Genomic DNA, 13277 nt, shown 5'->3' with positions numbered 1-13277 from the left:
AAGAAACCTAAAGAAATTCTATTTGGAAAAAGACAAGACTCAGACGTACCAATCGACCCAGATCGACTAGAACAAATTAGACAGAAAATGTACGACGAAACTATAGTAAAAATCAAAGAAGCCCAAACAAAACAATTAGAAAAGTTCAATAAAAATAGAAAATCCGCCCCACAGTTAGAAGTAGGTCAAATGGTTTACACTAAGGATAAAATTATAAAGCCGAAACATAAAAAATTGTTTAAAAAAACCCATGTGCAAGAAAATAACGAAGTCACCTTCAAAAATGAGAGAAACTCCAAATTACACAAAACGAATGTAAAAAATATTAGTTTGAAATCTTAATCTTTCAGGGTTCAAGCTGCGCTTGGAAATATTATTATCAGGAATGTAAATCAAGACCATGTAGCTGTTGTCCATCTAGAAAATTGCAAGATTATAGAGGGCTATAAGAAGATAGTTCATGAGATAAATACCACTTTCATACAACAAACACTACTGGACATAAAAGACCAAGTACTTATTCGACAAGACAATGATAACGAGATAACAACCATACTAAGACGAAAAATCCTCGAACTCGAGAACAACCTGAAACAAATCAAACCCGGACGAATGAAACGCTGGGATGCACTTGGCAGAGTGTAATATGATCACGCTTAAACCCAACTCATCAATATTCAAGGCCTCTAAGGCAATAAACCACCCCCGAGGGCGCTGGGCGATATAAACATAAAATGTGATACGATACCCGAGCCAGCAATCTGGCCCAAGGGTTCGTTTACTATTTATGATTGTATAACTCGACGCGCACCAAGGGCAGCGGCGAGTTTGTCTTCCTTCCGCCCCGCTGCGAGTTTAGCTAGCAGCAGAAATTTAACCAAACATGTGGCGCGCATCCGGCACACATGTTTCAGCACTTTCTTTTCCTATTTACTTTGACCCACAAAGAAGTGCTTTCTCTCTCTCTCCGAAGAACGCGTCTGACCAAGGCCATCACAGCCCACTCTAACTGCTGGTGCGATGCTCCGCCCAGCATAATTTGTAAATATCCTGTGTAGAGTTTAAGCCTATTTTTGTAAACTAGTATTTAAGCCCCGAGAGTCTTTTCTTTGAATACAGATGTCAGTTGACAGTATACAGTAGAGAGGCGACGCTTGTACGAATAAGCGTTTGTGTTTATTAATTTACCAAATCCGAAAGTCGACGCCACTGAATGGCGTAAGATCCTTCTTCACGTTTACATGGCGACCAGTGACACCGAGTCACGAGTGAACCGACAGATCCGATGCTGTTATCGCGTATTAAAGTGAATTTAAACGCAGAGTTTAGAGCCTACTGAGCAGAGGCAATGGTGAACTGCAAAGTTTAAAGCCTTTTAAAAACAAGAAGAAGAAGAAGCCTACTGTTGTGTTGTGTGTGTTAGGTCCCAACCAACCGGGTACGGTGTGAATATGAATCATTTAAGCTAAGAAAAATTCGCTAAATGAACTTTTAAACCAACCGGACGCAGTGCAAGTGTGAATAAATTGAGTAACGAAACATTCAGCGAAAAGATGGTGAAAGTGAAAATCGGCAAAGCGGGGAAGAAATTGGACCCCAGCGGAAACTATTGAAGCCGTTTACGAAAAATTAGAATCGCAGACACAAGTGAAATCGTGAAGCTGACAGTAGCCACCTGGATAAATAACATTCGCAAGTCAAGCAGTATTTCAAAAAAAAAAAATGAACATCGATTTGGATCCAACTGGACACCCCTGAGATCTGACGGAAGCAGAGGCACCCACGCCCCCCCCACCCCCGAGAAGAGGACACTTGCGGAGAAAACGTGGCGTAAGTCAGACTCGAGTTAGTCTAATCCTTTTATATACGGATATCATGTAATAAATTTATAGTCGAGGCACAAAATATTTTTTATCGTAATACCCACGCGGCAGTAGGAATAGGTAGTAGGAATTAGAAAAAAAAAAAAAGCAATTACAATACCCACAAAATTGGTTTTACATATGTACCGTTGAACATGGGGTTATTTAATACCAAACCCGTTAGTAACACGGGCGACGCTCAAATCCAAATTTTAAATCACCTAGAGAACCACAGTGTAATGCACGAAGCTCAAGGAGCGATTATCTGCGTCACACTTGCCCTCATATCCATACTACTAATTTCGAAAATATACAAAGCATATAAGGCATGCATGAATGCACATGCTATGCAAGCGGCAAAAGCTCACGCAGCCGTAGTCGACACCGTCTAAAAGAATTCGAAAATTTTAAAACATGCGTTCGAACGCAGCCTCAGCATAATAAATTCTTTACCGATAACCATTTTTCCTTGTCTCCTTGAATGGACGAAGTAACAAAGCTCATCCAATTGAATATACAAAAACTAAAACATATACACCTGACTATACAACAGGAACTGGTCAGAAAACTAAGGAAAAGTACCTTAGCCAAACGCCTCACGGAAGCGGAAGCGCTTGTGAAACAGATTAAAAAATTGTCGTCTACGTTACTAGACACAACCCACGGCTCAGAAATCATAAAAATAACCGAAAAGGCGGACCAACTTTTGAACGCAATTAAGGCGTCAATCGAAAAGGGTAGACCAAGAACACTCAAGGAAATTGCGCTAGCCGTCCTATTTTGCCTCAGGTTACAAAGAAAACCGAAAATGGCTAGCATACTCGAAATAATCAAGACTACATCGTCTATAGTTCCGCAATTCGACGGAAACATAGACAAACTGAAAGCCTTCGCTGACGCTTTAAACTTGGTGAAAACATTTGAAACACCGGAAAACAAAGCAACCATAATTAACGTCATACTAACCAAACTAGAGGGACGGGCGAGAAATGCATTCACTGAAACACCGACATCGGTGAGCGAGATAAGCAAAATTTTAAAAGCTAAAATAACGACCAGCCCACCGGAACAAGTTCTAGCTAAAATGGCTAACTTAAAACAAAACGGTGGAATCGAACAATTTTGCCTGGATTTAGAAAAATTGGTGTTCAGTTTGGAAACAGCGTACACCGCTAAAGAAATTCCGCCCCAAGTTGCCAAATCTATGGCAAACAAAGAAGGCGTCAAACATTTAGCCGGAGGGTTAAAAAACGAAAAAACCTCGCTCATCATAAGAGCAGGGAATTTCAATTCATACTCCGACGCGATGACTAAAGCGTTGGAGGAAAACTTAAATAATGCGAGCGCATCAGTATTTGCATACTCGCAAACCAACAGAAACGCCAACCGTTTCAACAACAACGTTGACACACATTATAATAATTACAGGCGCAGGCCAAACGACTTCCATAACCGCGGTAGAAACCAAAACAATTTCAACCGCAACAATTTCAACCAAAATAATTTCCAAAACCAACCGCGTAATAACTATAACCGTTTTGGCCAGCAAAACCAAGTTCGAGACCAATTCTCAAACATAAACCCACAGCGAAATAACAACAACAACAATAGGCGGAATACAAATTTTAACCGCCCTCAGCAATACATCCGCCTAACGGGAAACGAGTCACAACCGACGGACGCCCTCCAGTCCGAACCGGCATTGACATTGGAGGAAAACAAACATTACGGAGACCAACATTAAATATTTTTAAATGCGATGTGAATTGTTCAATGTTCGTTACACTATACTTACAAATGTCAAGCAAACCATGTATATTAATAATTGATACAGGCGCTGACATCTCAATAGTAAAAGAAGAAAAAATTAACGGAAAACAATTAATACACCCCGGAAATAGATGCATTATTAATGGAGTTACGGAGGGAAAGACCGAATCCATAGCGAGCACAAATACAAATATCATTTTTGACGATATCCAAATTCCACACCAATTTCAAATCGTCAACAACAAGTTTCCTATAATTGCAGATGGCATTTTAGGCAGAGATTTCCTCACCAAATATGAATGTAACCTATGCCTCAAAACATGGCTAATGACCTTCAACTATGAAAACACCAAAATTGAAATTCCGATTCAAGATAGCTGGGAAAACAATTACATTATTCCCCCTAGATGCCAAATTATAAAACACTTCCCGTCACTCAACCTAAACGATGATGCCCTTGTGATCGCACAAGAAATCAAACCAGGCATTTTTTGCGCAAACACAATAATAAACCCAAACTCACAATTCATTACAATAATTAACACAAATACCACACCAACATCAATCCCAAAAACCTTCGCCCCCACCACTATCCCCCTTAAAGAATACACCATAAATCACATTACAACGGAATTAGGAGAAAACCCAAAAGGTAGACACGAGAAACTGATTAAGGAACTCAATTTGAATCATACACCCCAACATGCCCAGGAGAAATTAACAGAATTATGCACTAAATACAACGACATTTTTGCACTAGAAGACGACATATTGACAACCAACAACTTCTACAAGCAAACCATTCACCTTCAAGACAAGACACCCGTTTACATAAAGAATTATCGAACCCCGGAAGCACAAATTTCAGAAATAAATAACCAAATCAGCCACATGCTAAATAACAAAATAATCCAAAATTCCACCTCACCATACAATTCTCCCATCCTCTTAGTCCCAAAGAAATCAAATACTCAAGATAAAAAATGGCGATTAGTGGTTGACTTTCGACAACTAAATAAAAAGATAACCCCAGATAAATTCCCCCTACCAAGAATCGACGAAATCCTCGACCATTTGGGCAGAGCCAAATATTTTACAACCCTAGACTTAATGTCAGGTTTCCACCAAATCGAACTTGACGAAAAATCAAAAAAGTACACAGCATTTTCGACCTCTAACGGTCACTACGAATTCAATAGGTTACCATTCGGTCTAAATATATCACCAAATAGCTTTCAGAGAATGATGTCCATAGCACTTAGCGGACTCCCACCTGAATGTGCATTCCTTTACATCGACGACATCATCGTCGTCGGCTGCTCAATAAACCATCACCTTATTAACTTGGAAAACGTTTTCAAACAATTACAAAACTACAACTTAAAATTAAATCCCAAAAAATGCTCCTTCTTCAGACCAGACGTAACATATCTAGGTCACAACATTTCAGCGGCAGGTATACAGCCCGACCAATCTAAGTTTTCAGCGGTAACAAACTACCCCACACCATCATCAGCAGATGAAGTGAGGCGTTTTGTTGCCTTTTGCAACTATTACCGGAGGTTCATACAAAATTTCGCAGAAATAGCGTACCCATTAAACAAATTGCTCAGAAAAAACGCAAAATTTGATTGGTCTCCCGAATGCCAAAATGCATTCAATAAATTGAAAAACGAACTTATCTCACCAAAAGTTCTCAAATTCCCCGATTTCACACAAGAATTCACCCTAATAACCGATGCTTCAAAAATAGCATGCGGCGCCGTCTTAGCCCAAGAAAACGACGGTATAGAACTACCCATTGCATACGCAAGCAAAGCCTTCACAAAAGGTGAAGCCAATAAATCGACAATTGAACAGGAATTGACAGCAATTCACTGGGCAATTACGTACTTTAGACCATACCTCTACGGGAGGAAATTCACAGTAAAAACGGATCACAGACCGTTAGTATATTTATTTTCAATGAAAGATCCCTCATCAAAACTCACAAGAATGAGGTTGGATCTTGAAGAATTCCATTTTGATGTAAAATACGTTCAAGGTAAGCTAAATGTGACTGCAGATGCGCTATCACGAATAGCAATTAATTCCGAGGCACTTAAAACTATAAAAGTCCTGGGTATACAAACCAGAGCAATGACTAGAAAACTAAACGAAACGAATAACGACACAGAAATTACAGACAATAATTCAAACCCCGACGATACTGAGTCTGATCAGCTCAGAGCGTACGAGGCTATTGAACCCCGAGAATGGCAAAACCTACCTAAACTTCTATGCGGACGCGCATTAGAAATGAATAAAGAAACAAACGCTAGCGGAAACAAAAATTTGAAATGCGCAATAATGAATAAAAAAAGAACCGAAGAAAAGTCGTCGACAATAATTGAAAATGCAAGCAACACAAAAGAATCCCTGGGAAAACTAGTAAAGAAAGTTGAAAATATGGCCAAAAACTTGAAAATTAGCATGATAGCTCTAGCGTTATCAAGCGTAATTTTCCAAATATGCAGCGTGCAAACCTTTAAGAAGATTTGTAATGACACGCTCAAAGACTTGCAAATAGTGCTCTACACACCCAAGCGTGTGATAGAAAGCCAAAACGAAAGGTTCGAAATTATAAAAAACAATCACGATACACCCACTGGTGGACATACAGGAGTCACCAGACTATACAAAAAGTTAAGCAGACTCTATTCGTGGAGTGGCATGAAAAAAGATATCAGTAGCTACATCAAGAAGTGCATAAAATGCCAGCAAAATAAACACACAATACGAACAAACGAAAATTTCGTCGAAATTAAAACACCCCAAAAAGCATTCGACTGCGTATCGATTGACACAATTGGACCATTTAACAGATCCAATAATGGAAACCGATACGCACTGACCATTCAATGCAACTTAACAAAATACATCATTATTAAACCCACAATAGACAAACAAGCATCCACCATAGCCAAAGCCTTCATAGAAAACTTAATTCTGGTCTATGGAATTCCAAAACTCATCCAAACAGACCAAGGAACTGAATATAAGAACGAGTTATTCGAAAACATAGCTTCATTACTGAAGCTTAAACAAAATTTTTCCACTCCATATCACCCTCAATCAATAGGAAGCCTGGAAAGGAACCATCGTTGTCTTAACGAGTACGTAAGGCAATTCGTCAACCAAGCACAGAGTGACTGGGATGAATGGTTGCCTTACTACACATTCTGCTACAACACAACACCACACACAGATTTCTCATACACTCCATTCGAGTTAGTTTTTGGAACGAATGCTAAATTACCACAAAACCTCACAACAAGCACATATGTAGAACCAATTTACAACATGGATTTATATTACAAAGAACTTAAATATAAACTACAAATAGCATCAAATACCGCTAGGGAAATAATTGATAAGGTAAGAAAAGCCAGAAATGAGACACAGAAAACCATGGCTAGACCATCAAAAGTAGCCATTAATGATCTAGTATTTCTATCAAACGAAAACAGATCCAAATTAGACAAAGTATACGTAGGACCATATATAATAATTGACATTAAACACCCTAACGTAACAATAAGAGATGATCAAACCAATAAAGTCCAGACTGTACATAAAAACAGAATAATACCATATGAGCAACCCCACCCTAAGGGGAAAGGGATACCTAGTTAGCAGTTAATCCTTCCGACAGTTATTATCAAATGTAAAATGTATATATTAGTTAGTTAGCAGTTAATCCTTCCGACAGTTATTATCAAATGTAAAATGTATATATTAAACAAATATTAAAAATAAATATATTTATAAGCAAATAGAACACCCAACGAAGACAATCCGTATAATCATATTATAAGGATAATCTTTATAAACAAACTTAATTTTTACCTGAATACACGAAAAATGTACATATCACAAACATTGAATAAACACTAAAATTGTAAGGTCAGACGAATCTTTCCACCTAATTTAACTTGAATGACTTCTCAATGTTACGTCATTCTCCGAAAGGGGAAAGGTGTAATATGATCACGCTTAAACCCAACTCATCAATATTCAAGGCCTCTAAGGCAATAAACCACCCCCGAGGGCGCTGGGCGATATAAACATAAAATGTGATACGATACCCGAGCCAGCAATCTGGCCCAAGGGTTCGTTTACTATTTATGATTGTATAACTCGACGCGCACCAAGGGCAGCGGCGAGTTTGTCTTCCTTCCGCCCCGCTGCGAGTTTAGCTAGCAGCAGAAATTTAACCAAACATGTGGCGCGCATCCGGCACACATGTTTCAGCACTTTCTTTTCCTATTTACTTTGACCCACAAAGAAGTGCTTTCTCTCTCTCTCCGAAGAACGCGTCTGACCAAGGCCATCACAGCCCACTCTAACTGCTGGTGCGATGCTCCGCCCAGCATAATTTGTAAATATCCTGTGTAGAGTTTAAGCCTATTTTTGTAAACTAGTATTTAAGCCCCGAGAGTCTTTTCTTTGAATACAGATGTCAGTTGACAGTATACAGTAGAGAGGCGACGCTTGTACGAATAAGCGTTTGTGTTTATTAATTTACCAAATCCGAAAGTCGACGCCACTGAATGGCGTAAGTTCCTTCTTCACGTTTACAAGAGCCTGGAAATGGATGTCCGGCTCCCCAGACGCTGACGACCTCAAAATTATAAATAAAGATTCAAGTGATATCTCGGACAACAACAACAAACAAATCAATATAAATGACGAACTGTACCAAGGGGTAGATAATATAACGGATAGCATCAACAAATTGATTATTTCTAACGAAAAAACGAATACAGCAATAGATCTTTTGAACATTATAATGAATTTAGACATTCTAAATGAAGAAATCAGTAACATTCACGATGCAATACTACTAGCAAGACTAGAAATAATAAACAGAAAACTGCTCAACTCTAAAGAGATCGATTTGATAGGTCAGATTCTTAGCAAGCAGGGAATCTCCCCAGTACTTTTGGATGAGGCACTCGGCTTTGCGACCACCACCATTGGAACCAACGGAGAGATCATCTTGTACATCATCAACATCCCCCACTTTGGAAACCTAACGTACCAACATCTTAAAATTGAACCCGTAATATCCAACTCGAAACGCATAAAACTGGATGGCAACGAATACCTCTACGGTGACGATAAACTCTACATTAAAACTGATATTTGTCGTAAATTAGGCAATTGGAGCCTATGTAATCTGTCTGATCTTGAAGACGTCCCAGAAAACAGTTGCATTTTTAACATAATATCTGGCAAAAACAGCAGATGCAATTACGAACAAATTTTACATCATCCAATAGTAACCGAAATGAGTCAAACAACTCTGTTATTGAATGAGGTGAATGACACATTACGAAACACTTGTGGAATATCGAACAGAAACCTAACAGGATCATTTTTGATCACTTATCAGAATTGTTCGGTATCAATAAGAAACTATTCGTTCACAAACCAAGTGATCGAAACAATAAACCAACCAATCTACCTACCCTCTATAGGTTTAGAAATCTCTCAGCACCACATCGATTATCCCATGGATATTCATACATTGAACAAGTCGCACCACAAGAATTTGGAACGTTTGGAAAAGCTGCAATTGACATCGGAGACACATCATTGGACACTCATTGGAGGATTAACCTCCTCATCAACAATAATGCTTCTGTTTACTTTTTATGTCTTATTCAGGATCAGACGTCAGTCAGCTACAGTTATCATAACAGAAACCAGAGCAGACGAACCGGAGATGGCTAGCAACAATAAACCTACTTTTTTATTCCAACCCCAGTCGTTAGGAGTCTGACCATTGACCCTTCGGACCGTTGAACCAGGAGGATCAACACTTAGGAGGAGGGCAGTTACACGCAGATACACATGGCACCAAAAATAATATTGCTGACCCGATTAACTCATCGCACGAGTGCACCAAAGTACACATTTAGTGCTGAGTTAGGCAAGCGCAATCGATCGTCCGATCGACTTGTCGCCAGGTGTAGGTTTTTGTAGAATAAGCATTTTATTGTAAATTCATTTCGAGCAACAAATAAAGTCAGTTCTGATTTAGACTCCCTTGACAGCAGGTGTGATTCCCTTTTTTAAAAAGAAACTCCACCAGCTGAAATTGTAACTTATATATATATATATATATATATATATATATATATATATATATATATATATATATATATATATATATATATATATATATATATATATATATATATATATATATATATAGATAGATAGATAGTGTAATCATTTGCATTGTGGGTAATCGAATGGAAATTAATTAAATACGAATCGATAACCTCATTTGAGTATTTTATAATGTCTGTCACCATCTGCGCGTACAGTTTTCCTGTGACCGTGTGAAAACCATTTGCCAGGTGGAACTGAAAAGAGAGTTCTTTTTTAATAGCTGTGACAATATGACAAACAGTGTCCTTAAGTGTACCACTGGTGTGAGCCCTTGGGAAGCTTCTCATGTGCACTGTTGATAACAGAACCCGTACGGGAAGAACAAAGACACAATCTGAAAATGCATGCAACATCTGGTGTATATGCTCCTCCTGTTGCATCATTCGTTCTGCTCCTTATTCTGTCTCAGCATCGAACAGACAAAATATCACCAAACCGAAGCGGAAGTACGAAACTGAGCCCAATTAAAATGCTTCCTTAGTCCCTGCAACGTCAGCGGTTAGGTATTCCTACCTTTATTTCGGTTGATGAAAAACCGGCAAAATGTTCATAAATATCTAATGAGTCTTCGTCCTTCGGACCAGCTTCCTGATCGACCAGGGCAAATCTGTGCGATGAGCTGCAGTGATGGAAACAACAAGGAAACAGCAACTTTCAAGGGAACATTTGGCATGACTATATCGATATGATTGAGTTTCTATTTTCTGTTTTCAATATGCCGTTATTGCTGATAGCAAATGGTCCAAATATCTCTCTGCTCTTTGAAATGAAATTCAGCGAGTGTATAAAGGACGTGCTTCTCAAACCTTACATACTTTTCATTATCGATCAGGTTTAGATCCATATTTGATATTTCGCTATCTTGATTTTGTTGTAGTCTGGATATACCCAGTTTTGAAAATATGTCGCTTTTGAAACGTTCGACCTTCTTTCCCAGCAAACCATACATTTAAAAAATAATATTTTTGGGGAGTCGGGGACCATAGTAACCCTAGCTGTTTATATCATTTTGGAAAACTTATTATACAGTTACGCTTCGATTATATCGCTTTGTGTTCATATCACGTCTCATTCGTGCCACTTTCGAATTTATCACTGAAAATTATTCGCTTATATCACGTTCTTAGTTGATTTATTGAACAAAGCATGATAATTAAGTAGGAAATAATATTTGAAAGCATATTTATTTTAAAAGCCCCTCGTCTTACTTTCATAAGTTAAGAATTAACGATAATGAGTTATCCTGAGCAACTTTTTCTGCGATTGTGTGACAGTGCCGTTTCCCAAGTGTACGAGGTAGTAGTGGAGTATTTTATTTCGTCAATTTTTCAAGTTCTATTTCAAGATAGTCGATGATACATATTTGTGATTGATAAGTTCATTAAAAAACCTCCAAAGCTCGAATCTGACTACAATTGCACCATGATAAGCGTTGCTAGTCCATTCGATGTTTGCGCCAACGAAATTGATCTTTGTTCGAAAGTGTAAATTGATTGTCAGGTGGAATAACGCGTGTTTTGGGGTGTTTTAAGCATGCAAACAACTTAAAAAAGTTAAGAGATGGACTTAATTGCTTCACCCCACCGTATTTGTTGACAGCCATCGCGAATTGAATGATTTATTTACTTTGAACTATGAAGTTCATTCGCCATAGACCAATTTGAAGATCAATTAACGAATAGTTCGGGGATTAAACACATGAACGTTTGCTTAGTAAGAAAAAGTCAATTTGGGCGGGACGAAGTTCGCCGGGACAGATAGTTGAAAATATAAAACTAATCTACCGAAAAACTCCGAATACTTAACAGTTCGGCTGAAAAGTTCATAAGGTACACGTCTAGATGGCGCGTCTTGCAAAAATCTACTTGACTATCACAAAGCACCATCTTTCAATGAATATGTGTCAAAATTTGACAGCAATCGGTTGACTGGTTCGTTAGTTACAGCATTGAGAGTGAAACAAAAATGTAAAAATCACAAATCAATTAAAACGATGGCAAAATTGCACGAATTGGGCTTCGAATTGATTCAGCATCCACCGTATTCTCCAGATCTGGTTCCCAGCGACTATTTTCTGTTCGCAGACCTGAAGAGAATGTTCGCTAACAAGAAATTTAAGACTGATGATTAAGTGATTACCGGAACTGAGGTATATTTTGAGGAAAAACCGAATGCACTATAAAAATGGTATCAAGTTGCAAGATCGTTATAATTGCCGCATCGCCCTCGAAAGCAATTATGTTTAATAATAAAATTGAATTTTGCCAAACAATATAGTTTTACTGTGTTACCTTATAAACTTTTCAGCCGGATGTTGGCTTTGTTGTCCATTAAAGAGTGTCTCATTACTCAAAATGGTACTGTTTCGTAAAATTAATATTTTGATGTTTGGATACAATAGATTCTTTTTTCCACTTAACGACAACGAAATTGTTTTACAAAAACATATTCATAGTAAGAAAACTAAAAATATGTTCAATTCGTCTCAAATTCTGAACACTATTTTAACGAAAATTTCTGCATAATTTTTTTTGTTCATCCATTTATAGTAGATTTATATCTATTCTAGCACATAACATGAAAACAACAAGAAACTAGTTAAAACAACTATAGAAACTGAAAAATGAACGATGCTTGTTTTTTACGGAATTTGCGAACGCAAACATTTTATCATTGGTTTTGACTGCTTAGTATTATAAATTATAGGATGTATCGATACCTGTAAATGATATTAAAATGAAGCCTATACCCCAAGGAATGTCAGGGTCTCCATTATTCAATCATTTATAATATTTTTAGGATTTAGGATTTTGTGAATTTACTTTTTAAAATGAAGTGTTGGGAATTTGAGACAGTTCGTAATTTGAGACAAAATATTATTGTTTTTGAGAAAAACAAAATAAATTGCTATGATAAAAACACTGCAACAATAGCTATACTATAGAGCAATTCCACCCCAAATAAGCCAAAACAGCAAATTTTGACGCAACCATCTTCGATTTTATTGAAACTTGGTACAAATAATGGAAGCTATCCAAAATGACAATTTCCATCATCATATGTCCAACTTTAATTACGACTGGTTTTTTATAAGGAGGCATGCAAAAATTTTGAACTGTCTTCGAAAAATCGTAACTCAAAATCCAGATGTCTGATTCAAATATGATGTTTGACAAAGTTGTTAGAAAATAAATGAACCACTTAGGAAAAATAAAATTCAAATGTAGGTACTGTTAAAATATCTTACTCAAAAATTAAATTTAATATTTAAAGCTTATATATCTCAAAACACCCTACCTTAGATATTTTTTTTTTGTATATGAGGGGCTTAGAATGCAAGGGGTGTAAGTGATCTGATCGAATTCTCTTCATCAACTTTTTCTTTCGTGAATAACTCAGCGCACAAAAACGTTCCAATTTGAT

The 13277-nt window shown here is 37.5% G+C and overlaps 1 protein-coding gene across 1 annotated transcript; it reads left to right on the top strand.

Annotated features, from left to right (window-relative positions):
• The first annotated feature begins 2670 nt into the window (after positions 1-2670).
• Positions 2671-3606, top strand: LOC129773009 (probable cyclin-dependent serine/threonine-protein kinase DDB_G0292550). Its single transcript, XM_055776557.1, has one exon. The coding sequence runs from the start codon at positions 2671-2673 to the stop codon at positions 3604-3606; it is 936 nt and encodes a 311-aa protein (XP_055632532.1).
• Positions 3607-13277: the final 9671 nt, after the last annotated feature.

The sequence above is a fragment of the Toxorhynchites rutilus genome, chromosome 3 (assembly GCF_029784135.1).
Source record: "Toxorhynchites rutilus septentrionalis strain SRP chromosome 3, ASM2978413v1, whole genome shotgun sequence".
In the NCBI taxonomy this organism is placed as follows: domain Eukaryota; kingdom Metazoa; phylum Arthropoda; class Insecta; order Diptera; family Culicidae; genus Toxorhynchites; species Toxorhynchites rutilus.
This window is presented reverse-complemented; position numbering and strand designations above follow the sequence as displayed.

Excerpts from the sequence above, each read along its gene's own strand:
- LOC129773009 (XM_055776557.1), top strand. The coding sequence starts at position 2,671 with ATGGCTAGCATACTCGAAATAATCAAGACTACATCGTCTATAGTTCCG.